The sequence below is a fragment of the Spinacia oleracea genome, chromosome 4 (genome assembly GCF_020520425.1).
Source record: "Spinacia oleracea cultivar Varoflay chromosome 4, BTI_SOV_V1, whole genome shotgun sequence".
In the NCBI taxonomy this organism is placed as follows: domain Eukaryota; kingdom Viridiplantae; phylum Streptophyta; class Magnoliopsida; order Caryophyllales; family Amaranthaceae; genus Spinacia; species Spinacia oleracea.
The window spans coordinates 175,548,843-175,574,450 of record NC_079490.1 but is presented as its reverse complement, the minus strand read 5'-3'; the positions used below and the strand labels follow the sequence as shown (position 1 = coordinate 175,574,450).

At 35.1% G+C, this 25,608-nt stretch overlaps 3 protein-coding genes across 5 annotated transcripts; all 3 read right to left on the bottom strand.

The window, feature by feature from the left end:
* Nucleotides 1–6,375: 6,375 nt before the first annotated feature.
* Nucleotides 6,376–7,797, bottom strand: LOC110799927 (SUMO-conjugating enzyme UBC9). 2 transcript variants are annotated; one of them, XM_056842987.1, is made up of 5 exons: nt 7,754–7,797; nt 7,389–7,468; nt 7,140–7,267; nt 6,913–7,017; nt 6,376–6,701 (listed from the first exon to the last, which is right to left on the bottom strand). In XM_056842987.1, the coding sequence occupies exons 1-5, from the start codon at nt 7,792–7,794 to the stop codon at nt 6,558–6,560; spliced, it is 498 nt and encodes a 165-aa protein (XP_056698965.1). In that variant the 5' UTR covers nt 7,795–7,797; the 3' UTR covers nt 6,376–6,557. The 2 variants fall into 2 exon arrangements, with proteins under 2 accessions (XP_056698965.1, XP_021860899.1); XM_022005207.2 differs by lacking the exon at nt 7,754–7,797 and adding an exon at nt 7,584–7,651.
* A 608-nt stretch (nt 7,798–8,405) lies between these two features.
* On the bottom strand, nt 8,406–16,630 carry LOC110799923 (rac-like GTP-binding protein 5). Its single transcript, XM_022005197.2, has 8 exons — nt 16,475–16,630; nt 16,134–16,348; nt 13,735–13,822; nt 13,546–13,655; nt 13,387–13,450; nt 9,108–9,172; nt 8,943–9,008; nt 8,406–8,866 (listed from the first exon to the last, which is right to left on the bottom strand). Exons 2-8 carry the CDS (start codon nt 16,230–16,232, stop codon nt 8,762–8,764), a joined length of 597 nt encoding a protein of 198 aa, XP_021860889.1. The 5' UTR covers nt 16,233–16,348; nt 16,475–16,630; the 3' UTR covers nt 8,406–8,761.
* Nucleotides 16,631–19,838: 3,208 nt separating this feature from the next.
* LOC110799922 (uncharacterized) lies at nt 19,839–23,820 on the bottom strand. Of its 2 annotated transcripts, none has more exons than XM_056827069.1 (11): nt 23,515–23,820; nt 23,085–23,271; nt 22,906–22,980; nt 22,572–22,809; nt 22,356–22,480; nt 21,496–21,529; nt 21,353–21,399; nt 21,127–21,267; nt 20,698–20,762; nt 20,531–20,603; nt 19,839–20,100 (listed from the first exon to the last, which is right to left on the bottom strand). In XM_056827069.1, the coding sequence occupies exons 1-11, from the start codon at nt 23,618–23,620 to the stop codon at nt 19,926–19,928; spliced, it is 1,266 nt and encodes a 421-aa protein (XP_056683047.1). In that variant the 5' UTR covers nt 23,621–23,820; the 3' UTR covers nt 19,839–19,925. The 2 variants fall into 2 exon arrangements, with proteins under 2 accessions (XP_056683047.1, XP_021860887.2); XM_022005195.2 differs by having other exon boundaries at nt 23,085–23,268; nt 23,515–23,813.
* Between the last annotated feature and the right edge of the window lie 1,788 nt (nt 23,821–25,608).

Below are 25,608 nucleotides of genomic sequence, written 5' to 3'. Positions count from 1 at the left end.
AATGATTTGGACATGGGGTAATAATTCCTTTTATTTGTAAATTATGTTTCTTTGTAAAACATTTTGGATGCCTGCATTTTTTCCCGCCATTAGAGCCTCTACTTCTTCAATTGACAGCTTAGGTAAAGATGGTACAAATGGAGTTATCGTGAAAGCGTCAGAAACAAGCACCAGAGGTAGACGACTCCTCAAATTGCGTGAAGAGAAGCCTCGTAGAGAGCAAGATCGCCTCCATAATACCCTTTTTTGGGGCGAACAAGGTGGCATTATTGCTAAAAAAAAATAGTTTGTGCAAATTTGTTACTGCCAGGTAATTAATTTGTCTCTCTTGATTTTTATGGATTCTTGGGGATTGTTTTATGATCTGGGTTTTTGTCGCATTGTTGAAAATTTCTGATTGAAACCCTTTGTTTGATTGATTTCTTTTTTATTTGAAACCCTTTAATATGTTTGATTGAAGTTGTCTAATTTGTACATTGACTTTGATTGTTTTTTTGGGTTTGATTCTGATTTGGGTTTCTTTTGGATTTCTCAACGTTTTCTTTCACATTTGAATTTGGTGGAAGAGCCTGGACTGATTTAACGTCAACTTTTATGTTATAATTATTTACCTTTTGTCTTTTTATGATCTTGTTTTTGTGTTAACAATGCGCCCTATCATTTCCAGAATTTGTCTTGATCATAAATCTCTGAAGCAAAGTGGTGACCTTTTCTGAGTTGTTCAAGGATGTTCACTTATTTTTTTTACGTATTCGGAACACAATTTATACCATTTTCTTACAAATCATGGTTGTTCGGAAAGATGTACACGGTTTGACTTGATGAAAGTAGAACAATAAGGCTTTTGCTTTGCGTCATTTAAATAGACATTTTGACCTAATTATCTTCTTTTAAAGCCATAATCCTATAAATGGAAAAGTTGTCCGGTTGAATTGGAATAGTCCCCATGTGTTTTTTTTCTTCTTTCCGGGTTTACATTGGCTATTTTATCTTTTTATTACAATTCTTTAGAGTTATGGTAATTCTTGTCATTTGTAACAATCTCAGTGTTCCTTTCTATGCATGCACTCAACAACTGGGGACTTGCACTGTAGGTAATACGTCTCATCTATACAGTGAGATATACATAAAGGAAGGGGGTTTTTATTCGACGCCCTAGTTCGCTAAAAACACCCGCGTATTTTGTAATCAAAGGACAATATTGCCCTTTACAGAAAAATCATACCCTCACACTTCACGCCTCCTCCCCTTCACCCATCCCCTCCCCCAACCTGCCATGTTTGCCGACCACCACCCTATAATACTTTTTATGTTATGTGATTCCTCCACCAGTAACCTCCCTATACTACATTGTATTCTTTAATGTACTCCATCCAAACCCCTTCAAGTTGCGATAATTACCGAGAAGTTGCCGCCCAAAACCGGTAGGTCGAGAACCACCACAAATCGCAACACACCACCACCACAAACGGCACAACATCACAACCACAAACCGCACCACCACCACTGCACCTGCGGCGCTGCACTACCCATCGAAATCCAATTCTTCCCCTGTCGTCGCCCTACCTCCGCCGGCGTCGCGTGGTATTGTTTCGATTTTTTTTTTAGTTTTCGTGTGCCGCCCAGAAATGGCGGTTGTTATCTTGGTTGTGCCGCCATGGAAAAGCAGTGGAAACCATGGTTCAGACCCAGATCTAGGGCGGCTGAACCATGGTTGCCACCGCTTTTCCACGGCGGCACAACCATGGTAACAACCGCCATTTTCGGGTGGCATTATACATTATAAACAAAAAATTAACAGAGATGCCTCCTAGAACTGGCGGCGGAGCTTCATGGTGGCCCACCTAGAAAATGCGGCTGAGCCATGGTGGGTACCTCCTTTTCTGGACGGGCCACCATGGAGCTCCGCCGCCAATTTTGGGCGGCAATTGTACTCAATTTTAAATTAAAAAAAAATCGAACCTTCGTCGACGAGGCTGCGACCGACGACCACAGTTGTGCGTGGTGTTGTGCGGTGGTTCGGTGGTGCTGTTGTTGCGTGATGGTGTGTGGTGGTGTTCGTGAGATGGCGAAGGAGACAAAGGAGATGGTGGTGGTGAAGGAGGGCGGTGGATACGGTGGTGAAGAGGATGGTGGTGGAGAGGGGGCTGCCGGATTTTTGTGGTGGTGAGTGTCGGGGCTGCCGGATTTTTGTTTCCGGAAAATGCTTTCACAAACCGGAGAGAGGAGGGAGGGTGGAAGTTTGTGGTTAAGGGAAAAAATGTCCTTTCACTAAAAATACGCGGGCGTTTTTAGCGTACAAGGACGTCGAATAACGACACGCTAAAGGAAAGGGTGTATGGGGCTTAGGAGGAGTACATTTTTTACTCTAGAAGGGCAGTGGCAATACCGCAATACAATGCTCTCAGACTTTGGCTTTACCATTCCTAGCTTGTTTTGTGATACAGGAACTCGCTGCAATAATTCATGCAAATGAAAAGATGACATTGTTAAGACGACAATTAAGGTGCAAACATGTTACTTGATGCAATCAAGATAACTAAATGATTTTAGGTGTGTTATATGATTATTACTGAACCTTCACCATTATGTGGTTCTCTTTACTATACCTTCATGCAGTTCTGTGCAGCAGTTCGGTTGTCGTTCGACTTTCATAGGACTATTTACAACCTCGGCACTGTTATTGTTAGTCCTCAATTATTATTTTCTGTTTTTTCAATTCATGTCTGTGCTACTTTCTTCTTTCTTTTGTTTTATTTGGATATTGTGTTGTATGGAAGGTTACACTGTTATTGAGATCGGATGATTAGGTGAGTTGTGTATTTCTATTTTGCAGTATGGCTTAGCTGAGGACTTGCTAAGAATCGAGGGATTAGTCATGGTTACCTTCAATAAGTATCATTGTGTTTAATTTTCAATTAAATATTTCTGATGAAGAAGTAAGAACAAGATATTTGAAGATTAAGTGTATACTTGAGTAATTGAATGTATATCTTAAGTATTAACTGATGCGTATGCATAAGAATCAGTCGTTTTTTACTCTCTAAGACATGTTTCGATCAATCCAACATAGTGAACGTTTGCTTGAAAGGGCACTGGGATGGATGCAATAGTTTGTATTGGCTTGTCTTCTATGTTAGTGGCTGTAGAATTCATGATCGAGATCAAACAAGTTGGCCATAACTTCAAAAATTTTATCCCTAGAAATTGACCAACATTGGATGTGTAATTGTTATTTATGTAAATGGTTAGACGAGGTAACAATAAAATAGAATGCAACAAATTAGATGGATGAAATGTTGCGGAGAAATTATTTATATAGATGGATCCAACCCAAAATATTCTCGTACGTATTAATGAATCATGTAATCTTCGTCTAATTGTTTTTTTTTCACTAAGCTTCTTTTGCAGGATTCTTTCCCCTAGCCTCTCTACTTATTTGCTAATTTCGTTCTGATGATTGATTTCAATATCTTGGGAGACCGCGCGCGTTAGCGCGTGGTCCAACAACTAGTAATGCAAAGTGTGTGTTTTAAGTAACTAGATTAAATCCTGTGAACGCACGGATATTTGAAAATTATTATTTGACCATTTTTTTAATTAAAATATTTATCCCGTACGTGAATCTATTGCGTAATTAATAAATCTCAAACGTACTCATTTTATCATATAATATACAATGTCCGCCCTACTACGTATTATATATATATTTCACATAAATAATATGATGATTTGACCAAAATATTTGATATGGTTAATACGCTAATTTGACCAAAATGTTGAGTATGTTTTGTATTATTGATATGACGATTTGACTAAAATATTATCAAAACTGTCTAACAATGTCATATTCCCTAATCCTATAATTTTTTCCATATATAAACATTTATACAAAAGGAAAGAACATAAAACAAGAATAAAGAAGATATAATTTTATTTAGGAGGGCTTTTTGGCGGGAAAATTTTACACCAGGATATGTGTCATTTCTGTTATCTGTTTTAGTATAATGTAATAGATACTATTTAATGGGAATAAGTTTGTCCCACATTGGTAGAAAATAAAACTTTCCCCTTGTTTAAATATGGACATGTGATGTATATACTTTGAAGTACTCCCCTTAGACCATGTGCATCCTTGATCTTCGGTCAAATGAAAAATAATTTCTCTCTCATCCTTCTCCTTCTTCCACCTCATATTCCACTTACTTAAATCTCTCATTTTGCATCTACAATCTTGACTCAAGGTCATTAATTTCTCTTACCTACTTTTTTACTTTTACATATACTCCATTTTAAATTCACCTTCAAACACAATTATTAATTTTAATCAACGTAAAAATATGAAATTAAATTAACATTACAACTAAATAAAAAATGTAACGTATAATCTTAAACATACATATGTAGCACAATGAAGTAAAATTGATACATAACTGGATTGTTATCATGCAAAATGAAAAACAAAAAAAATAATTAATTACATGCTTGCATGCGTGGACGGTTCACATGAGCCCAACAACTTGAATATTTGTTGCGTGTATTAAATATTTGCATGCAAACAGACGATGCAACTGCAAGTGGAGCTGAAGTCGGTCCCACCTCCAATTTTAATGCACTTGACCTTGGGTCACATATGCGACCCGGGTCAAGTTAATTAAATTTTGACTCTTGTACACTGTCAACATTGTAGTCATTTTGTCATGTCAATTATCACTTGACCCAAGCTACATGTCAAGATTGCATGTGCTCTTAGTGGTTTGGGCTAAAAAGAAGCATCCCCGCGCGCGCCGCCGCCGTTCGGACGGGTCGTGACACATGCGCGGTGGGGCCTCCTTTTGGGGCCAAGTCATAAACTGACGGTCCAACTCAGTTATATATGAGATCAATCCACAACCTTAATTGTTTTGTAACTGCTGTATGATTTCCGTCTTCGGTTTAATTGCCCTATTGATTTGCTCTTTCGGTTACAAAAGTTTTCTTACTTTAAAATCGAAGTTTTGGGTTGATTTGTAAATACACTGAAAATATCTTCTTCCCTCTCTCTTCTCTTTTCTATTGTTTGGATCGTAATTATGAGTTTCATGACCCTCCTTAGTTGAGTGCACATTTCAGAGGATAGTTGTGTTAAATCTTGGGGGTATCATAATCGGGGAGAATTTTACTTCTAAAATAATATTCTTTAACACATTGCAATTTTGCATACACCCATCAAATATTCAGCATTTCAGCCCATATTTCTTCTTTTAATTCTGATTTTGCAGATCCCATGTCTTACAGTGTCAGTTTTTGATAGTTGTAACTTGTAAGGACATGATAATGAATTCCCATCCAAAATAAGGACATCCAATCACACAAAGTCACATTGTGCTTTAATTTGGCCGGTGATATGTCTTTGACACAAGCACACCATATGTAGCATTAACGACGTACTAATTGCAATTCAATTCTAAATTTAATTACTTTTGTTAGTACTACGTACAACTTTTGCTATATCTGACATCTGATCTAACATATATTTGCATGCTTGTTAAATAATTAAAAGATGAAAACTTAGATCTTTCTAACTGTGAAGTAAGATTGATAGATTAGTGTGTGATAATAGTAAACTCGTCAATTTAAAGTACCAATCAACCAACATAATTACTCCCTCCGTCTCTCATTGTTCTCGTTACACTTATCTTTGCACAAAATTTTAGGTAATAAGTGGTTATTTGGTATCAATTGTTATTTTATTTGAAAAGTATATGTGATAGGAGCTAGTGGAGTTTTTTTTTTAATTGATCGAGAAAGTGTGATGACCAAACTTTTTTTTAGTGGGAAGATTAATAATTGTGGGGCCATTCCTAATTTAGAAATGTATCAAGTAATATGGGACAGACAAAAAAGGAGAGTGTAACAAGTAACACGGGACGGGGGGAGCATATCGATGTGAAAACAATTGAGAACAGCTCGTCTCTTATCATACCACGTGACACTTACTTAACAGTTAAACCAGACATTTTATTTTATTTTATTATTATTTGTTATTTCTCTCAAATTACAACTATTATGAGCTGATCTAAATTAATTCTACTGTAATAAATTGAAAAGGAATTAGTATTTGTTACTCGGGCAATCTTTGTATACTATCCTCTTAATTTATCAAGATTGAACTTTGAGTTTAATTTTATTCAAAAATGGAGTGAATAACATAAACTTCTGAACAAAACTTTTGGTTGAAGATTGTATGAACTTTCATGCTGAAGGCGTCTGGAGCAAAGGAGAGCTTCACATCTTTTGTAGGGAAAGTGATTAAATATCAAGTTTGATCCGCACAATTTTCTACTCACATAACTAAAGGTGTGCCAAAGAATTAGTTTCCTCTTCATTTGAGACTGACAAATAATAAACAATTTTATTGATGAACTTTTGGCTAAATGGTGTTTTTGTTGCCTCCAATAATTATGTACCCCAAATGAGTTACATACATATATATAATTAGCTTTCAATATAAGCAAATAGAAAAGACGATAATACTTTAATTATAAACCTTGAGATAGTGAGAATAATGTCAAGGCTCAGACCATAGCATACTTGTGAGTCCAGTTACGAGCCATGGATTCGTATGCATTTCGATCAGTCTTGTACAAGTGAGCAGACTCTGGAACCAATGGATCATCTGGATTTGCATCTGTCAGAAGGGAACAGATTGACAGCAGAACCTACATAAACATCAACCCCTCACAATTATCAACGCTAATTCTCAGTAAACATAAACTTGTACTCGTATCCAGCTTAATCGTTTAAATAAAGTTAAGCCAAATAATACAAAATTAAGCTGGTCAGATAGTAGACAATTATCCCCGTGTCTAACACGAGTACTCAAGTCCCAATGTAAGTATCAGAGTAAATTGTCAGAAAATTAGTTATGACCTTGGATATGGTGAGTGCAGGGCTCCATTGCTCCTTGAGTATATCAAGGCAAATACTCCCATTGCTATTAATGTTTGGGTGGAAAACCTTGGTCTTGAAGGCCACCTGCATATAACCAACCATAAAGGATTAAGGGTCCATCATCACCATTATTTTACATCAGTATATTTGATTTCCAAAAATACCAAAAAATGTCTGAAATACTAATATAACTTACTACTAGTTACCTTAGGAGGCTTAAAGGGGTAATCAGGTGGAAAATGGATGTTGACAAGGAAAACACCTCCTGAATAAGGACTATCATTTGGACCATAAATTGTTGCTTGCCAATGGAACATATCTTCTGCTATTGGACCTATATATCACAATTAAATCAGTTTTCAGCAGCGAAAATAAATAATTAACGAATGAACAGATTGAACACTAGTTAAAACATAAACAAATTTGCAGTCTCATATATATTTTAATGCTTTTACCTGCACTGCAAGAACTAGGTGGATCTCTTTCCAGCTCCTTGAGCTCCTTCAAAATTCTTCTAGATGCCATGCTGAGTTTTCTGACACAAATAAAAGATGTAAGAAACTAACATACAAATACTTCTGGATGGTATTATTACAAGTTTATATGAGAAATGTGATCATGGAAAGAAAAGCGTCAATGCTTGTGTTTACACTATTGAAAGTGGGCATAGAACAAATTCCAGAAAAAGAAAGGAACAAGGAAAGAATCCAACCAAGTAAAAGTTTAATACCACATCTTTTAAATTTATATTGATACTCCGTAAAAAAAAAAAGTTGAGTAAGAGATAAATATGAAATGATGCTAACGCGATGTTGATTACATGTTGGACAAAAGTAGCTTTTGTGACATTGTTAAATGCATATTGAAAAAATTATTGTAAATAAGAAAAACCAATCTGAAACTAAGAATTGATAGCTTTAGTACTCCAAAAGCTAAAATGTAGTGTTGACGAATAAACAAGTATGGCTGCTCTAATCCTAGAAGAATCTTGGACAAATTATTGGACATGGGACTGAAGCATCAGATCTCTTTAGGTAGCCAATTTAAAAGGATTTTGTTATCTTTGGCCCTTCACCCTTGACAAAATTTCATCTGCAACTTCCATGAATGGAAGGAATAATGGCTCGACAGGGACTTCACCAGTCAGATGCAGAAAAGAAGACGCCGTGAGAGCTCATGTTGCTCAAACTCTCATATTACCTTCAGTACGGATACACTTTAACCCTTCAATTTAAGACCAAAAACATGGAGTAATATTTCATAGTAAGTATATCCATGTCAGACACGCAGAAAGAATTCCATAAATAAGCTATGTTTCATTTCACTCTCAGATCATCCACATATATGGATCATTTTTAACCAAAAAATGGGGATTAATTATTAATTAAAAAAATCCCAAGTCTTAACTGGAGAATTGGGCATAACCCGAACCTGACACGAGCACCCAAGTCATAGTAACATACTACAGAGGCTTTACTTCAAGTTACAAATTAACATATAATACAACCGAATGCAGTAGTTTATGTATAAGCCTCTTAGAGCTTCGTTTACAAATAACTTGTAATACTACATGCTCATGAAACAAACAAATTTTACACACAACTTTTCTCTCCTTGGTTTAGAAACATAGCGGGAATAATGATATACATATCACAACAATGTTGAAATAAACCAATCCACCACCTGAAGCTACTAAGAGCGAGAGCCCCTCAGTGTTCTGTCAGTCACAAACTATTAGCATCTATAGAACATCCCACTATCTAATTTGCAGGAAAATGCAACAGAACTGCTGAATGGACTTCTGAAGCCAATATCTCCCTTCACCTTGTTATAGTATTGAACAACCTTTCTGAGACTTTCTCTTCTTTCTCTTCTTCTGCTTAGGTGGCTGGAGTACCACTTTGATCGCAGCATCGAACACAGCCTTTATGTTCTAAGAACCAAAACAAGGATGTAGTAAGAAATCAAGTCCAGAACTACACACAAATTATCCAAGTGTGAATTTTTACCTGCTGTGTTTTTGCACTACACTCAATATAAGCAGCTGCTCCAATCTGCTTTTTCAGCTCTTCTCCCTTTAAAAACAGAAATATAGGGAGACCCTTTGGTTATAAAAAGTCGGATAACTGACAACTAAAGACTTGATCTAGTGTTTGTAGACATTATTTATTTACCTGGGCTGTTGTGATAGGCACTGCACCAGGATGGTCTAGAAAAAATTGCTTATCATCTCGAAGATCTGCAAGTCAAGAAAACAACCAAGTTTGGATGCATTAGAAGGACCGAAGCAACGAAAAGGCCACACAGATAATATAGCAAGTGAATTTTGGGGAAACACTCCTTCCCTATAAATTTACTGGCAAGAATGCAAGATGCTTTAGCATGCTTCTGCCTGGTGTCACTAAGTTAAAAACTAGTGTGTCACCATTAAGAGTCTAAATTTTTTTATCTTTGAGAATCGACCCTGCCCTTTCTATCGCACACTCAAAAATCATAGCGTGCCTAGTGCCATTCTTGTAACCTATTGACTGACAATCTATTAAGTTGAAAATACTATTTACTGACAGTCTATTAAGTTGAAAATACTAGTGCAACACTCAAATGACTCTGATTAAGCAGCATTAAAACTCCACCCCACCCAAAAAGGAGAAATGAATATAACAATCTGCATCCCAGTTGTGACATTGCTTACTAGTTACTACCACCCCAAAGTTACAACTGTACAATCTAAAACTCTTATTCCATGTTTATCAGAGAATAATATACTAGGATCATCCCAAAAACGAATAATAAAGAGGGAATGGAACAAAATGTTTTGCGGAATCAAGTATTGATCCTTGCTGCAAAGTTGCGTCACAAAGCAACTGGATTTTTCTGGAGGATCATGGTGTGTGCACATTAGAGAACAAAGCTCACTTTTTTCCCGTCTCTTGCTCCAAATCACTCGACACAAAGGCACTCCAAATCAGCCAAATAACATTTAATTGCAGAGGTATTCCCACTTTGACTATCGCAGACCGGGCAAAGCAGAATGTGAAAATTGAGCTCCCATGTTCCTCCACTCCCAAGTTTCCACATCAGATAATTTCACCATGGAACATTTTCAGCCATTCTTCAATTCTCCCAAGGACATATCTATCCTTTTTGCTTTACGCAACAGCTATAACATATTCAAATTTTCATTCATTTCTCATTATCTCCCAAAAAAACTTCGTTCTATTGCAGGGACAATGTGGAGAACAAAGATTTTGAGCAACCGACCCAGAAAAGCACTCGGAAGGTAAAATAGTATTGTTAAATTGCTCATAGCAGATAGGTTGCTTTGGCATTTGGCAGTACTCTTGTAACAACTTTCCCCTTGCTTCAAAGATGACTTGCAAATTCAAAGTCACCAATTTCATAACCAAGCCATAAGGCTTTGTCAAGCCTACTCAAGCTATAAAGATAATATCATGTTCATAGGAATTACTAGGAAAGGCATATACTACGTAGATGAGAAGGAACGTCAAGGCAACTCAAGGGTCCATACAACTTCAAACTAATCAAAATCACACGTTATAACTTCTTTTCTCTGAGTTGATATCATCAAAGGCCATCATTCTAAGTATAAGGAATGAATATGTGTAATTACTCCCACTGTTTCAGAATAACTGACATGCTCCTTTGGGCACATAAGAAACTATCGAGTGGGAACCATAAAGTGAATTGTTTTATGTAAAGAAAAGTTAGTTGAATCATTAGAAAATGAGACATGTGAGGGTGGAGGAAGTAAATGGGTCATACTAGATGAGGTAAATACATCTTAATAATGGCGGGTCCTTTCAACTAAGTGTGTCATTATTATGAAACGACCAAAAGAAGGAAGTGTGTCACTTATTTCAAAACGAAAGGAGTACTGAATAAACCATCTATGCACATTTGATTCTCAATATAAAGGAAGACAAACATCGACATTTGGCCTGGCTACATGCCAACGATCCATCATTGGCTAAATAAACTCCATAAATCAACATGATTATGAGCTTCCACAAAGATATATGCCACATGCTGACATAATGTTTGCACAACTTCCTTACACTTTCTATTTCATTCTCTTTATTTGAGAATAAATTAATTAATTTACACTATGTAAGGAGAACACTTGTCGAAGAAGAAGACATCTCCAATTTCTTTTCCGGTCTTTCTTTAGATGCCTAGAAGTACTAGAATCAATATCTCAACCATAATATACTGCTTTCTCCACGATCAATCGACCTCATACTTGCGCCATATCGGTGGCCTTTAGATGATGGGTAGGAGGTTCTACTCCTGGACCCTAGTTTCCACCAAACACAAGATAAGACTAGTTTGAACTTTGAACCCTACCCCCCTAGTCCCATACACAACCCTGGGAGATCCTATGGTACCTAGAAAACTTCCCAAGGTTCTTTGTTTAAGTTTTCGCTGCCTCCCAAGCATGTGGTATAGAGGCTTTACTAGGACAATAGACCTCTATTCTAACATCATATAAAACTTGTCAATTGACCTTAAAATGATTCCCACCATTTCATACCAACAATTCATGCTATGGGCGTTTCAATCCCTAGGGTGATCTATATCCTATAAAACAATGCCTGCTAGGCTGGTCATCTTTCATGTCTAGGTGGCCATATGGATTATGGAGTAATGGACACACAACGATCGCAAGCTACGTGCCTCCGACTCTACATTTTACCTCAAATGCTTATGTTTGTACTCCACATTTGGACGTGGATACGACACTCAAACTCTTCACTTTGGACCAAAATCTTGTAAATTTTCATCAAATGGTCGTGTTCTCTTTAATGCAAACTACGGAGATTATATTATATAAAAGTTAACTTACATCATTGTTCATACATAGTGAAATTAAGATACTACTTCCTCTAACATTTACGGGGAAGTAGAACGGAACTTAGCCCACCAAAAACCAACAAAGTTCCTCAACATTAAAGCCCATCCTAAAATACATACAAAAGATATTATCCAAGTCTAAATAGATCTCCCAAAGATCGAATGTGATCATCTCAAAGCCCAAACAACTTTCTTAAAACCAACTAATTCATATTTGCCCTAGAGGCTATGCCTCTCGCTGCAACATCAAATGGTCGTGTTGGATACTTTGATACACACCCATATCGGACACATTTAGCCGAGGCCGAGTAACATAGATCACAAGCCTCAAAGTAGTCCTCTTAGCATGAATTATCAATCCAGCCATTAAGGGTATGATGTCAAGATAAGCAATATAGTTTTAGAGCAATCCAAGGAAAATCAACCAAAACCCACGAGACTTCGACATCCTGTAAACAACAACAAACTGTCCCCAAGTGCCATATATCAAGACTACGGTAGTATGGCCATTGAGTAGCCATGTGAAATTTCTCCCTCATTCTCAAGACAGTTCCTCACTAGTCACTACTCATAAAGATCTCATAGGCCTAACGTATATCCTTCAAAGTCTAGCATACAAGGGAAATTTGGATCCAAAATCATTTTCTCTATGTTTCAACCAAATCAATGTGAAACACCATCAACCATAGGTCATGTGCCAAGGGAAACATGGAGGTGAGAAAAACTAAGTTGAAAAGCTAAAAGCAACAGAGATAAAGGAGGACCTCAAATTAGACATCTACCATTCTAGGTGTTCATGCTCAAGGTAAGAGACGGGAGATCCCCAAATTGTTGGATCAAACAATTGCGTACGACAGTTAAGATTGTCTTTGGAAGTCAAGCAAGAAAACTTCAACTTCTATCAAGACTTGACATTTCCCTCCTTCCACAGTTGTCGTCCTAAAGAAATATACATTCCTCTCCAAGAAACTTAAATATACGTTGACAGACAGTTCTTGCAAAGTTGTAATGATCCGTATAAGTCCGTTATGATCCAGAAAAAAGAGCTTTTCTTTAACGAAAAGTTCCAAGAGTTTTCACATTTATTCTTCGATGTTCAAAATTTCAAATTGTAAACAAACATTCAAGGTTACAAACCAAGCATTTTTTTCGTCCAGGTTAGAGGATTTCCATTGCTACCAAAAGAACTAATTAGCTGAAAAAAGGGTTTCCATTGGTATAGTTTCGGTTCAGACGATAAACTTTAGACAATAATTCAAATGGCATTCAAGAAAGAGATTCCAAAAGATAAATTCTCCGCAATTTCCAATCTCCGACTATTTCTTTTACAATCCTCAACAGGAAATATTTCCAACTCTTCTCAAGTTTATACAAACAAGTCAGGTCCAATTGGGTGCTAGGGATTTTTATCAGTTCAAATCTTGGTGATACCAGTCAACCAATATGACCACATTTACTGTTGTTATTGTGGATAAAATATATAGAAGCATGCACACCTCAATGATAAAGAAATAGGTAGTATAATTGTATCAGAAACATATTTATAATCTGCAGACGAGGTAAAGAAGTATAGAACTATACCCAGCTTTGTTCCAACGAGAATAATTGGCACACCGGGAGCATAATGCCTCAATTCTGGAATCCACTGAAATATAAATAGACATAAGAAGACAAAAATAAGAGGATGCACTCTGAATACTGAAGTATAATCTTACAAATACTATTGATTAAATAGCTTACTTTTTTCGAAACATTTTCATAACTGGCTTTGCTGATAAGAGAAAATGCAAGAAGAAATACATCAGCCCCACGGTAGCTCAATGGCCTCAGTCTATTGTAATCTTCTTGACCTGTCATAAATTAGACCAAAGATCAGAACATATTCACCAAACAGTCTTCAAATATGGAGAGACAGAAGAACGAACATACCTGCAGTATCCCACAGTCCTAGATTAACTGTACTTCCATCCACTACCACATTAGCACTAAAATTGTCAAACACTGTTGGCACATAATCCTGTTCAAATGAGGAAAAAAAAAACAAATGTTAATTACATTTATTTCCTTTCATAGCCATAAAGAATCTTTGGGACAAATAAGACAGCTTCTACTTGACGCCGAAAACATTATACTGTAAAACCAACAACAGTAGAAAAGGTACTTCAAAATTTTGGCAAGTGGTTTCTCGTGTGTACAGAGCAGAGGAAATACAAACACATAATCTGTGTGTATATTTGAACTTACTCCTTGAGAAAAATAGAGAGTACACTCACTAGGGCCACTTAGAAAGGGCAAGATAGAACACATAACCTATACATGGGGGAGGAGGGGTTGTGCTACCTCCACGAAGAGCCCATCTCTAAATTCGTGATCAGCAACATTATCTACCTGATTGTACTTCCAGCCTACACCACACCACACCACTACCCAAGTAAAAAGAAAAACTAAAAGAGCTACTGCAACTCCTCCGTATGCATGCATTGGAAACACACAAATGCCCAATTTGACTACCATGCAAGGGTTATTTGCATCCTGGTAAAAGTAAAATGTATTAGTTCTACTGTTACAAATTTTTAAGAGACTTGGTGCTTTCACTTTGGTGCTCAGCTTTTTCTCAAAGAGAGCCATATCCTGAAAGAGACTCCCTCAAGGAAAATGTATTCGGAATATTACTAAGAAGTCTCAATTAAGGAATCTCTAGATTCATCATCAGCAGTATTATCTACCTGGTTGTACTTTCCAACCTACACCACACCACTACCCAAGTAAAAAGAAAAACTAAAAGAGCTACTGCAACTCTTCAGCATGCATACATTGGAAACATGCAAATGGCCAATTGGGCTACTGTGCAAGGGTTATTACATCCTGGTAAAAGTAACATGTATTAGTGTTCTTGTTTCAAATTTTCAAGAGCCTTAGAAATTTCACTTTGATGCTCAGCTTTTGCTCAAAGGGAGCCATATCCGGAAAGAGACTCCGTCAAGGAAAATGTATTTGGAATATTACTAAGGAGTTTCAAATTAAGGAAGACTTGGTTCCAAGCAGCTATTTTACCAACGCGCTTTAAAAAAGACTGCAAGGGTCAAGTTGAAGCTTAATTGAAGGTAATCCTCTATATCAGATTATCTATCTCTTAAGTCTTGATGTAACAGATGACTTGAAATTAAAAATAAAAATAAAAATAAAAACAAAAATAAAAAATAAATAAAAAACACAAGTCTACTAATAACCAGCATTGTGCACCATAAGAAAGTTATCGTGACCTAAATTTGTCAATTGCCTATCTCCAACATTGTGTATATGCATAAGAAACCAAGGATCTTTATCATCAGCCACATGGAACTTTATGTCAATCACCAATATTTTATCAGCGCCAACGCAAAAAAACAAGTAACAATCAGCAACTAAACTCCAACAAACGATCCTCACACCGTTCTTGTTTATTAGTCCCTTCTGGAATATTGAACAATACACAAAAATGACACCTTGCATGTGAATCTCTAAAGAATCTCACCCATGTGGGTAGGAGAGAGGAAAAATTAAGAAAATATGGGTAGGTGGAGTATTTAGTGTTGTTAAATTAGAAAGTAAAGGGATCACTTGCATATTTATTTGGGACGAAAACGGGAATTACAATTGTAATATAAGGGTAAAAAGGGAATAATTGTTAACAAACAAGGAAAGATTCTAAAATGGACTAATAAAAAAAACATCCCATACGGAAAAGGGACTAATAAACAAGAACGGAGGGAGTACATCGATTTTAAGCTATAGCTCCGGTGAGAAATCCTAACAACCCTAACAAAATAGCTGAGTGTGAGGGCTAAACAATACTTATTTTAGGGTTTCAGACAAAGTCAAGAACAAAATACTCCATTTTCAGTTTTAACCAGCTAGAACTTTATCATTCCTCATACAAACAAGTCACCCACCTTCACACCTCTCCAGAGCTAAAGCCTTTTCCTCAAGCAGATCAAAGCATAACCCAGAAAACAAAGAAGCCCAAAATAATTAACTACCATAAGAAATTAAGAATGATTCAACCATCTTAACAGCTAAAATTACCAATGCCTTATTTGATCATTGTCTCAGAAAAATGAAGACCCTATATTATTCATTAAAGCTCCTTGAAAATGAACAGAAACAAAGCTAAATTGCAATTGAAAAGGGTAAAAATAACCATGAAAATCATTATTAAAAAACAAATTAAAAAACATGAAGAAAAAAAGACCAAAAAATTGAACCCATGAAAGAAAAACTCGGAAAATTGAAACCCAGAAAGCTCAAAACGCAAATTAACAGAAATTCAATAAATGAAGGATACTCACAGTGGGGAATGTGTTGCTGGTGTAAGAGATGAGCATACACGTTTTCCCGACGGCGCCATCGCCGACGGTGACACACTTTATGAACCTAGAAGCGCTCATCCTCTCAATGGCGCCGGAAAATCACAAAACGGCGTCGTGCACCTGCTCCTTCTGGGAAAAAAAAGCTTCCTCCTCCAAATGCTTTAGAATTTGAAGGGTAGTTTGCTTTAATTTATCTGCAAATCACGACGAACTTTAGAAAAGCTTGAAAAATGGTCAAAGGCGACGAAGAAAAGTGCGAATGAAGTAGCAGAGTAGCAGTAGTAGTTACAATTGAGGAGAGAGGAAGAGAGAGTTGTTACCTTGGGAGTTTGGAGCCTTTGTGCAAGGTTGAGGGGGATTGGTAGAGTATTGAAGAAGAAGACGACAACTTTTTTGTTATAATAAAATAAAAACAAAATAAAAATTAAATAAAAAGTTGGTTTCTTTAATGAGCTTTTTGTTTGTGAGGTCTTTCAAATTTTGGACCCAACCCAACTCACCCACCAATAAGCCACCCACTCCAATTATGGTATAAAAACACTTGAACTAAACCCATTTCTAAATTTTGAATTTGAATTTCTAAATAGGGAGCATAAAAGTGAAGTAGTTGCTTTTGTTTTCAAAAACTTTGGATGATATCTTGTTTTTTGGACACAAATGAATAATGTGACAAGTGGTTAAAAACTGAGTCGATTTAAGCACAACACGGTGGATTAACGCGATAACGCCCTATCCTTTAAAACTGAACGAGTTGAACTTAACTTAACTAAATATTACTGAATTGAAATAAATAATAAATATAAAATAATAAATATAAATATAAAATAATAAATAATAATGAATTGAAATAAATTATAAATAATAAATAATAAATACAAGTAATTAATTATAACTATAAATATAAATATAAATAATAAATATAAATATAAATAATAATAATGAATATTTACTATGAAGTACGGATTAATAGATAATTAATAATTGAATTAAATTTAAATGAACTTAGCTAAATGCTCCTGAACTTAACTGAACTGTCAAATATGTCCTGAAATTACAATTAAGTAAAAAAGAGCAGAGTCTAAACCATGTAAGAAAATATTAAGTCTTTGTGTATAATTTTTTCAGTAGTATCCAAACCAATAGCCGATATGTGACCTATCATAATTTCGATTTGACGACTCTAGACGTGAGTACGTGACCCTATTCTTCCAAATTCCAATCGCTCTAATGAAATTCAAACTATTAAGTACTTACATAGTTTCACTAATAATGAACTCATTGTACATAATCTTAAGAAATATAAGTCTTGAAATATATAGTATGCCCCATTATTGTGAACAGAATGAACTAAACTATACTGAACTAAACTTGTTTATAGTGTTAGAATTGAACTGAATTGAACTTTATATAAAAAAAAAATCCCAAAAGAATAGTGTTTAGTGTGTACGATTTACTATTGCTTCTGACCTTCTAATCTATACTACTACTTCCTCCGTCCCAAAATTATAGTCTTATTTTCTAAATAGGGCGTCTCAAAATTATAGTTCTATTTCTAATTTTGGCTATTAAGGTCCCCACTTTCTCATGTACTATAGTATTAATTAAAAATATATTGAAAAACCCACCCATATATTATATTCTATTTTCCATGTACTTTATTCCATTTTTTCATGCAATTGAATCATCATTTGTACTTTATTTCACTTTTCCATTTACTATATTCCATTTTTCTTAAAATCCGTATTTTTTGTCAAATATGACTATAAATATGGGACAGAGGAGTAGTATGGTACTCCCTCCGTATTTATTTAAGAGATACACTTGGTCGGGCACGTATATTAAGAAAAAGAATTGAGTGAAATAAAGTAATAAAACAAGTGGAGTTGGGTAGATATTTTAATAAGTAAAACAAGTGGGGACCATGTCATCTTAGGGGATGAGGGGTGGGGATGGGGTGTAGATAGATTATTTAATTAGATGGTGGGATTGATAAGTTACTAAAAATGGCAAGTGTATCTCTTAAATAAATACGGCCGGAAAAGGCAAGTGTATCCCTTAAATAAATACAGAGGGAGTAGTATGTGATTTCGTTTAGCATTTATCCAAAATAAAATTATGCAACTTGATATAATAATAGCTAATGCTTAAAAGTCAACCAAACACACATTAAGTATAACGTAGTTTGAAGACTACATTAAGGTTAGATGGAAAGTAACAACTAACATCAATAATGGAGCTTATTATGGAGTATTAATCAACAAATTATTACATTCATTACTTACCACTACTACATTTGTGAATTGTGGCTGTAGCTCATGAATATAACATACCTTCTCTTTGAAGCAAACTACAAAAGTTTGCGGAATCTTGACTTTAAAGAACCCTAATATGTTATATACTAGTTTAGTTAACGACTTGTTTCAGGCATGAAACAACCACCTGGCGGAGGTTTGATTTATAACTCGCAAGGAAGACTTGACCGGGTTAGTGTTTAGGCGCTCACACGAACCCATCAATTTGGGATGATACAATTCGGAATTTTAAATCACTTGCACATAGACCTGATCAAATATAGCACAGCCCGAGCAAAAAAAAATTGTGAATTTAGGCAATCTCAAATGCACATTTTTAGGCTAAACCCATACCCAACCCAAGACAAAGCCCGAGATATTAAAAAACTGCACATAGACCTGATCAACTATAACACAGCTCGGGCTAAAAAAAGTGCGAATTTAGGAAATCTCAAATGCGCATTTTTAGGCTAAAACTCAGGCCCAACCCAACACAAAGCCCGAAAACCACGCACCAAATTTATAATTTGCCCATGAAATTTTGCATTTTTAGGCTAAAACTCAGGCCCAACCCAACACAAAGCCAGAAAACCACGCACCAAATTTATAATTTGCCCATGAAATTTTGCATTAAAGCTCCGGTTCGAATTTTGATCACCTCTACTTGCACACAATCGATTTGTTTTGTTCTTTTGTGCAAACACGAATGTTAGCTAACTCTTTTGCTTTACATCTTTCTAAAGTCTCACTCTTGTTCAAGGCTTCATGCTTGACACGCAAAGCACGGTTCAGACTAGTTTACTACTGAAATGAGTAACTTAAATATGGCACAGAAATCCTTCGAATTTTCAAGCATTCATCTCAAAATGTTCCTTTTGAAGTTCAAATTTCTACAACAGAGTACTTCTTTCAGGTGTTATTAGCCTTTAGACTCTACGGAGTAAGATGCAACAATAACAACAAAAAAGCCTTAGTCCCAAAATAATTTGGGGTCGGCTAACATGAATCGTCGTAGGAGATCGTCATTGTCACCAATCAAACCAGAAAGGAGCAAGAAATAATAAGAAAAACAAAGAAGAGAAAATGGAATTAATGAAAGTAAGATAGAAAATATATATATATATATATATATATATATATATATATATATATATATATATATATATATATATATATATTATATAAAAAAATATTGTAAGAGCTAATAAAAAATAATTAAAGTTTAAAATAAATGAATAAGTAAAATAAATACATTTCAAAATAGCATGTAAAATTAAAAAGTTGAAAGTACTTCAAAAATAAAATAAAAAATAAAAATAAAAATAAAGAGCATCAAAAATATTAAAACTGTATAAATCAAATAAAGTCATCAATGCTATTTTGAAATGTAAGATGCCAAGAAAGAATTATGATTTCTCTTCGTTGAGTAAAACTTAGGTCAACCATAACTTGTGTACATAGTGCTAGTCTTCTCTACTACTTACAATGTAAAACAATCGTCTTCTGAGCTGACATAATCTAACTCAATCATCTTACTTGTAGTTTCCTTGACATTCTGAGCTGAAACTTGCCTTGGCTCCGGTCTCACTCTCTTTGAATCTGGTAGCCAACTTTTTTGTGTGACAGATGAGCCTGAATTTGCTGTGGATAGCGATCTAGAAAGTGGGAAAACCGATAGGTCAGCAATATAAAGAGACGCAAGAGCCGGTAGAAAACTGTAATAAATCTATTACATTATACTAAAACATACACTAGGAGTGTCAAGTGTCATTTACTGATGCAAATTTTTCCTGTCGAAAAAAAAAATCTCTTAAAATTCTCTACTTTATTTTTATATTTTAGTTTCTATCTTTTTAATTTATTATGTGTGGAAAAAAATAAATTTATTTATAGATTACGGAAATATTATATATGAAACATAATAATAATTTGCTAAAAATGATTTTTGGTAATACTTTAGTTAAATTGTTTCTATTTCAGTCAAATATATTCTAAAAAATTAGTCAAATAGTTTTAGAATATCCGTGCATGAAAGGGACCTAATCTAGTTTATTTATACTTCGTATTAAATGTTTCCTTCAATACCTTTTTGTTGAGCCACTCTTCGCTTGGTTTTTCTGAGCATATTCATTTTTTGCTGTTTTTGCGCTCATACTGACTGCAAGTGCAAGAGAAAATCAAACAAATGAAGAGAAAAAGCAATAAACATGCAGATTTCCAAAATGAGTGAAGGTTGAGGAAGATTACAAAACCTGTGATTTCATTGAGAAAACGTATCCCTTGGGAGTGTGAGTTTGTTGTCACATGACCTGCATTGCTATTCAATTAAAGAGAAATAAGAAGTAGCTCTTTCACACAAGCATATAACTAATATTAAACTGCAATTACTCGTTAAGCAAGTGTTTTTAACATCCCCGTCTATCACCTATGGTTTCCTTAGATGATGTTTTTTGTGGTGCGAATGAGCCACAAGGGCGGGGATGAGAATCGATCCCCAAGATCACCAGGACCGGGATGGAAGCTCTAACCAACTGAGCTTGGTTTCCTTAGATGATGAGGCAGAGTGAAATTAAGCAAATAGCAGCATGTTTTAGTTCAGAAAATATATGTTTATTATAGTATGATGATGAAAAGAAAAAAAACTATTAAAGAACTAGATGCAATTTGGCCGACTTTAATACCTCAGGGCTTTCTTTAATCCTTCAACAGATAACACCTTTGAAGTCTTTTTAAACTTTCCTCTATTCGTTTGGTCTGCCATAGGATCAATCATATAAACTCCTTCTGGTTGACGTGAATTCCTGAAAGCTGTTCTTAGATTCCTATAAAGAAGAAGAAACAATTAATTAGCACATAATATAAGTAAGAAATATAGCTCATATCACTAAATGAGCAGGAAAAACTTACCCTCCTTTGAGCTCACCACGTTGAACAGTATATTTTTCTGAAGTTTTCTGCATGAAGAGTTCCATGATATTAATAATATGAAGTAATTTTATATTGTTATTAAATAATTTAGTTCAAAGTCCATATTGACAACTCATATTTACCACTCTATGGAAGCTGCAGTATATTCCAAGGCGTCTGAAATCAGAGAAGAAGCACAAGTTTTTGTTCAGACTTATGTATGCTAATTAACAGAATATCAAAAACATAGCAGTGAAACTTAAGCCACTGCTCGATTAACGAAATTTAATCACATCATGTAAATAGCAAGACAAAAGAGTGGAGTGCAGCAGGTTTACAAGTTGTTTTCTATAAGAGATTCAGAAGGAAATGATCACACAACATACAAATTGAAGACAAAGATTTCTTCGTCATCAAAAATTCTACTCTCGTGCTTATCAGAATCAGAGTATCAAAGCCATAATGGTGACTGGAGATAATTGTGAGGCCTTGTAATTTCATTTAGAAAACATGAAGTTAGATATTCCTACTGCCCCTACATTTGAAGCACCCAATTATATGGAAACTCGTTGCATAGACAATCAATCTGTTAACCTGTTAGGAGAGTATGAAACCATGCATATAACTCAAGGAGTAGCACAAGCTATAATTTTTTTTAGGTGGAACTATAAACAAGTAAGTCATAAAAATTATTTAGGCTGAGGCAAGGGGAAAATATTAAATCTTCCAAATCTAACCTTCATTATTGACAAAAAAAAAGTAAGTAATGAACTACTGAACTCCTAACACTGCAGCATCCATTAAAAAAATTACTTGGTATAAACCATTATCGATTATTCAGACCATGATCATTGAGCTAGAATATCATGCCAATTTGCAGCATTCACTTAAACCATCCAATATAGCTCATAGACTATAGAATATAGACCATCCATATATAACATAACAAAAAGCAGCTAAGAAACAACACACTTAAGTCATTGCTGTCACAGGGGCAACATACTTATTTACTACCATTGTACAAGGTAGACCATCTTTCCTCCTTCCTTTGCAAACTCCATAATCGACAGAAGTACCAATCTTCAAGATTTGATTTGTATTAAAAACGCTCAATTGGAAACCCGGACCCTGTAAATACATGACGGTTTAAACAAACTCAAAAACCACCAAAATCTAACAATATCAGAAGCTGCTCCATTAGAAAATGACAGTTTCTTACAGAAGAATCTTTGCGAACACTCGCATTGAAGAAGGCAAAAACTGTTGAAGCTGTCTCTTTGCTGTGCTGCTTGTAAGCATCACCAAACAAGAAAACAGTTACGAGTTGCCCATCCAAACACCCAATCTTCCATATGCAATAACTCTTCCCAGTAGAGCTTGTCTTTGGACTTCCCTTTTCGGTTAGAACACCAACAGTTGCCCAACTACCTGATAGAGTGTCCCCTCTTATCACATTCCTGTTAACACCAACATATTAAAACTCAAAAGTTAGCAGCTTTTTCAGACACACTGAAGCCTAATACTCAAGCACCCTCTCTAGTTACAGGGATTACTTTATGGTAGACAGTCTAACAAAGCGAATATCCGAAAACTGGTTACTCAGCTCTTGTGACGAAATTACTTGATTCCTGCATCATCCCCACCAAAAAGGGTCAATATTTTCTGAAATGGTCCACAATTAATCAAAAACTAAATTAAATTACTTGAAGGGGGCACTCTAGAAAAAGTATACCGGATTCGTAGACCGGAAAACTTTTCAATATCGGGATCAGTTGGATTCTTTGAACGATTCGATTTAAGAGCTTTCTTAGCTGCTTCAACATCATAATCCATACAATCCTCAACAGCATCCTTGAAGGCGGACAAGTCAACATTTCCACTTGGCCGTCGCACTTCATCATCGTCTGATTGATGGCCTGCTAAATTAAACTCAATTAAGAGGTACCCAGATAAAGATTAATGTAAATAAACCCCAAATCAGTAATGCCTGCCAGGTGTTTGTGTAAATGCTTCAGTGAATATTTTGGCAAAAGTAATGTAGATCTTAAATACCCAAAATAAATGGAGAAAATTAAACCTTGGATTGAAGAAAAATAATCGATATTGTTGATTAAAAAGAATAAAAGGGTGAAAAAAACCTGAGTAAGAGAAAGAATAATTACCGGAGGATCTGGGATGAGAAGGAGACGGAGAAGAGGGGGGAGTTTCAATAACACGATCTTGAAGAGAGAGAAGGAGATCGAGGTCATCCTGGTGCTCAGTTGACATGGTTGATGTTTCTCCTTGATAGATTCTCAAACAAATTTCTGGAAAAGATTGAAGGTTTTTGGTATTCTTGATTTGATAGTGTTCATTTTGTAGAAGTTGGAGGGAGAATTGGTGTCTGGCGGGAAATTTGAAAATAATTAAAACATTAGAGCGAAGGACAACAATAATCCCTCAATCGCCTTTTAACTTCCTTTTTTTTTTTGGGAACGGATCGGATTGGACATGATCTTGATGTTGATGGATTCAAAACTATTTCTACATGTAAATCCATAATGATTCAAATGTAGAAACCAATAAAGATAAGAAATGTGGTCCAGGTAGTTAGCGTGGACCAGGGCAATGAAGTAATTTCGTTGGCAACATGTGTAACTGTCACGTGATAGTTATTTCATGATTTTAAATAGTAATTATATGCGTATTACAATAACTATGTGTTTTAAAGAGTTACTATATGTTTTGTAGAGTTTCTATGCGATATTTATCTAGCCCACTTTATATATGTTTTTTGAAAAATATATATTTTACAAAATTTCATATCTGCATTTTGTTCATTTCTCTCTCTGATTTTCAGATTTTTGCCCAAATTTCTAGGGTTTGTTCAATTTTGTTCGATTTTATTCGTAATTATCTTACAATTCTCGTAATTGGATCTATTAGATGAGGAAAAAATGGAGGAAGTAGTAGATGAAGAAGGAGGTTCGTCGTTACCGAAACCGAATCGAATAATTTGCGCTCGTCTACAAATCATTGCAAGAATTTTGAGAGATCACATATCGGTTCGTTGTTTTTTAAAGCATTGTAAGTCTATTTTTTATTTAAGATTGAAAATATTTGTTGTTTTGGATAAATTGATGTTTGTGTTTTGCCGAAATATCGTTTTCACTTCGTGAATTCTATCAATGACTTACGATTTTAAATAGTAACTATATGAGTTATACAGTAATTTTATAGTTTAAAGAGGTACTATGTGATTTTTAGAGTTTCTATGCGATTTTAACTATAGCAGTTGCTTATTGTATGTTATATTGATTTATCAACTATACTTGACTATAAATTTCATGATTATGTGACTATAATCCAAAAGTTTGTGCTCTTCTACAAATGGATGCAAGAATTTGGAAAAAAAATTGGGCCTACAAATTCTCCAGTTGCTAAACTACTATATGTTTGAAATAGTTACTATATTTTTTAAATAGTTACTATGTTAATTTATTATGTTCTGTGCATGTTTTTGATGTAATTCTATATTTTTAGTGATAGAGTTACTATATTATTGTCACACCAAATATGTATGCAACTCTGTGACTAAATGACCATCAATAATATTTATAGTTATTATATCTTGTATAATAGTAACTATTGAAGGAAATATGTCTTTCACCCAAGGTGCATTAAGTCTAATACCAATGTTCAGATTAATTGCGAACAATTAATTCAGTGAGATCAAGTGATCGGAACAGCTAGCTGGAGCAATGTGTAACACCCTAATAATTCCTTGCTTTTATAAAACCATTTTCCAACTTAAAATAAAGGAATTACTAAAGTATTACCGCCACCGTGATAACGGTTAAGGCTAGTACCAGAATTACGCAGCGGAAATTAATGTCAACTAACTTTTGAAAACAAAATGAATGAAATATCGAGACCTCCTACAATTTGGAACCATGACGGCCCAAAAACCAAAGTATAAAAAGTTCAACAATTTCAAACATAATTAAAGCATAATTAAATAGTTCAAAATACGAAAGCATGCAACTCTCTCGATCATCCCAAGCCACATGATTTCGATCTACCAACCTCCTATATTATTCTACTCCCCATCAATGCAAGTGCAAATGATAGATCATCATAGGGTCATTAAGGCAAATGCAATGACCAAAAACACAACGCACGTAGTCAGGAAAAGCTGAGTACTTACAAGAATAGAGTGAAACAAAACTAAAAACATGCATCACTCACTAAGTACTACTCAACATGCAAAAGCCATA

Excerpts from the sequence above, each read along its gene's own strand:
- LOC110799927 (XM_056842987.1), bottom strand. The coding sequence starts at position 7,794 with ATGCATTTAACAATGTCACAAAAGCTACTTTTGTCCAACAT. Across the intron at positions 7,268-7,388 it reads ACCTAGTTCTTGCAGTGCAG|GTCCAATAGCAGAAGATATG; the intron begins GTAAAAGCATTA and ends TGTGATATATAG. Across the intron at positions 7,018-7,139 it reads ACCCCTTTAAGCCTCCTAAG|GTGGCCTTCAAGACCAAGGT; the intron begins GTAACTAGTAGT and ends GGTTATATGCAG.
- LOC110799923 (XM_022005197.2), bottom strand. The coding sequence starts at position 16,232 with ATGAGCGCTTCTAGGTTCATAAAGTGTGTCACCGTCGGCGATGGCGCC. Across the intron at positions 13,823-16,133 it reads CCAGCAACACATTCCCCACT|GATTATGTGCCAACAGTGTT; the intron begins GTGAGTATCCTT and ends TCATTTGAACAG. Across the intron at positions 8,867-8,942 it reads GTAGTGCAAAAACACAGCAG|AACATAAAGGCTGTGTTCGA; the intron begins GTAAAAATTCAC and ends TTTGGTTCTTAG.
- LOC110799922 (XM_056827069.1), bottom strand. The coding sequence starts at position 23,620 with ATGTCAACTGAGCACCAGGATGACCTCGATCTCCTTCTCTCTCTTCAA. Across the intron at positions 22,981-23,084 it reads TTTTCCGGTCTACGAATCCG|GAATCAAGTAATTTCGTCAC; the intron begins GTATACTTTTTC and ends GGGATGATGCAG. Across the intron at positions 20,763-21,126 it reads GGATTAAAGAAAGCCCTGAG|CAATGCAGGTCATGTGACAA; the intron begins GTATTAAAGTCG and ends TTAATTGAATAG.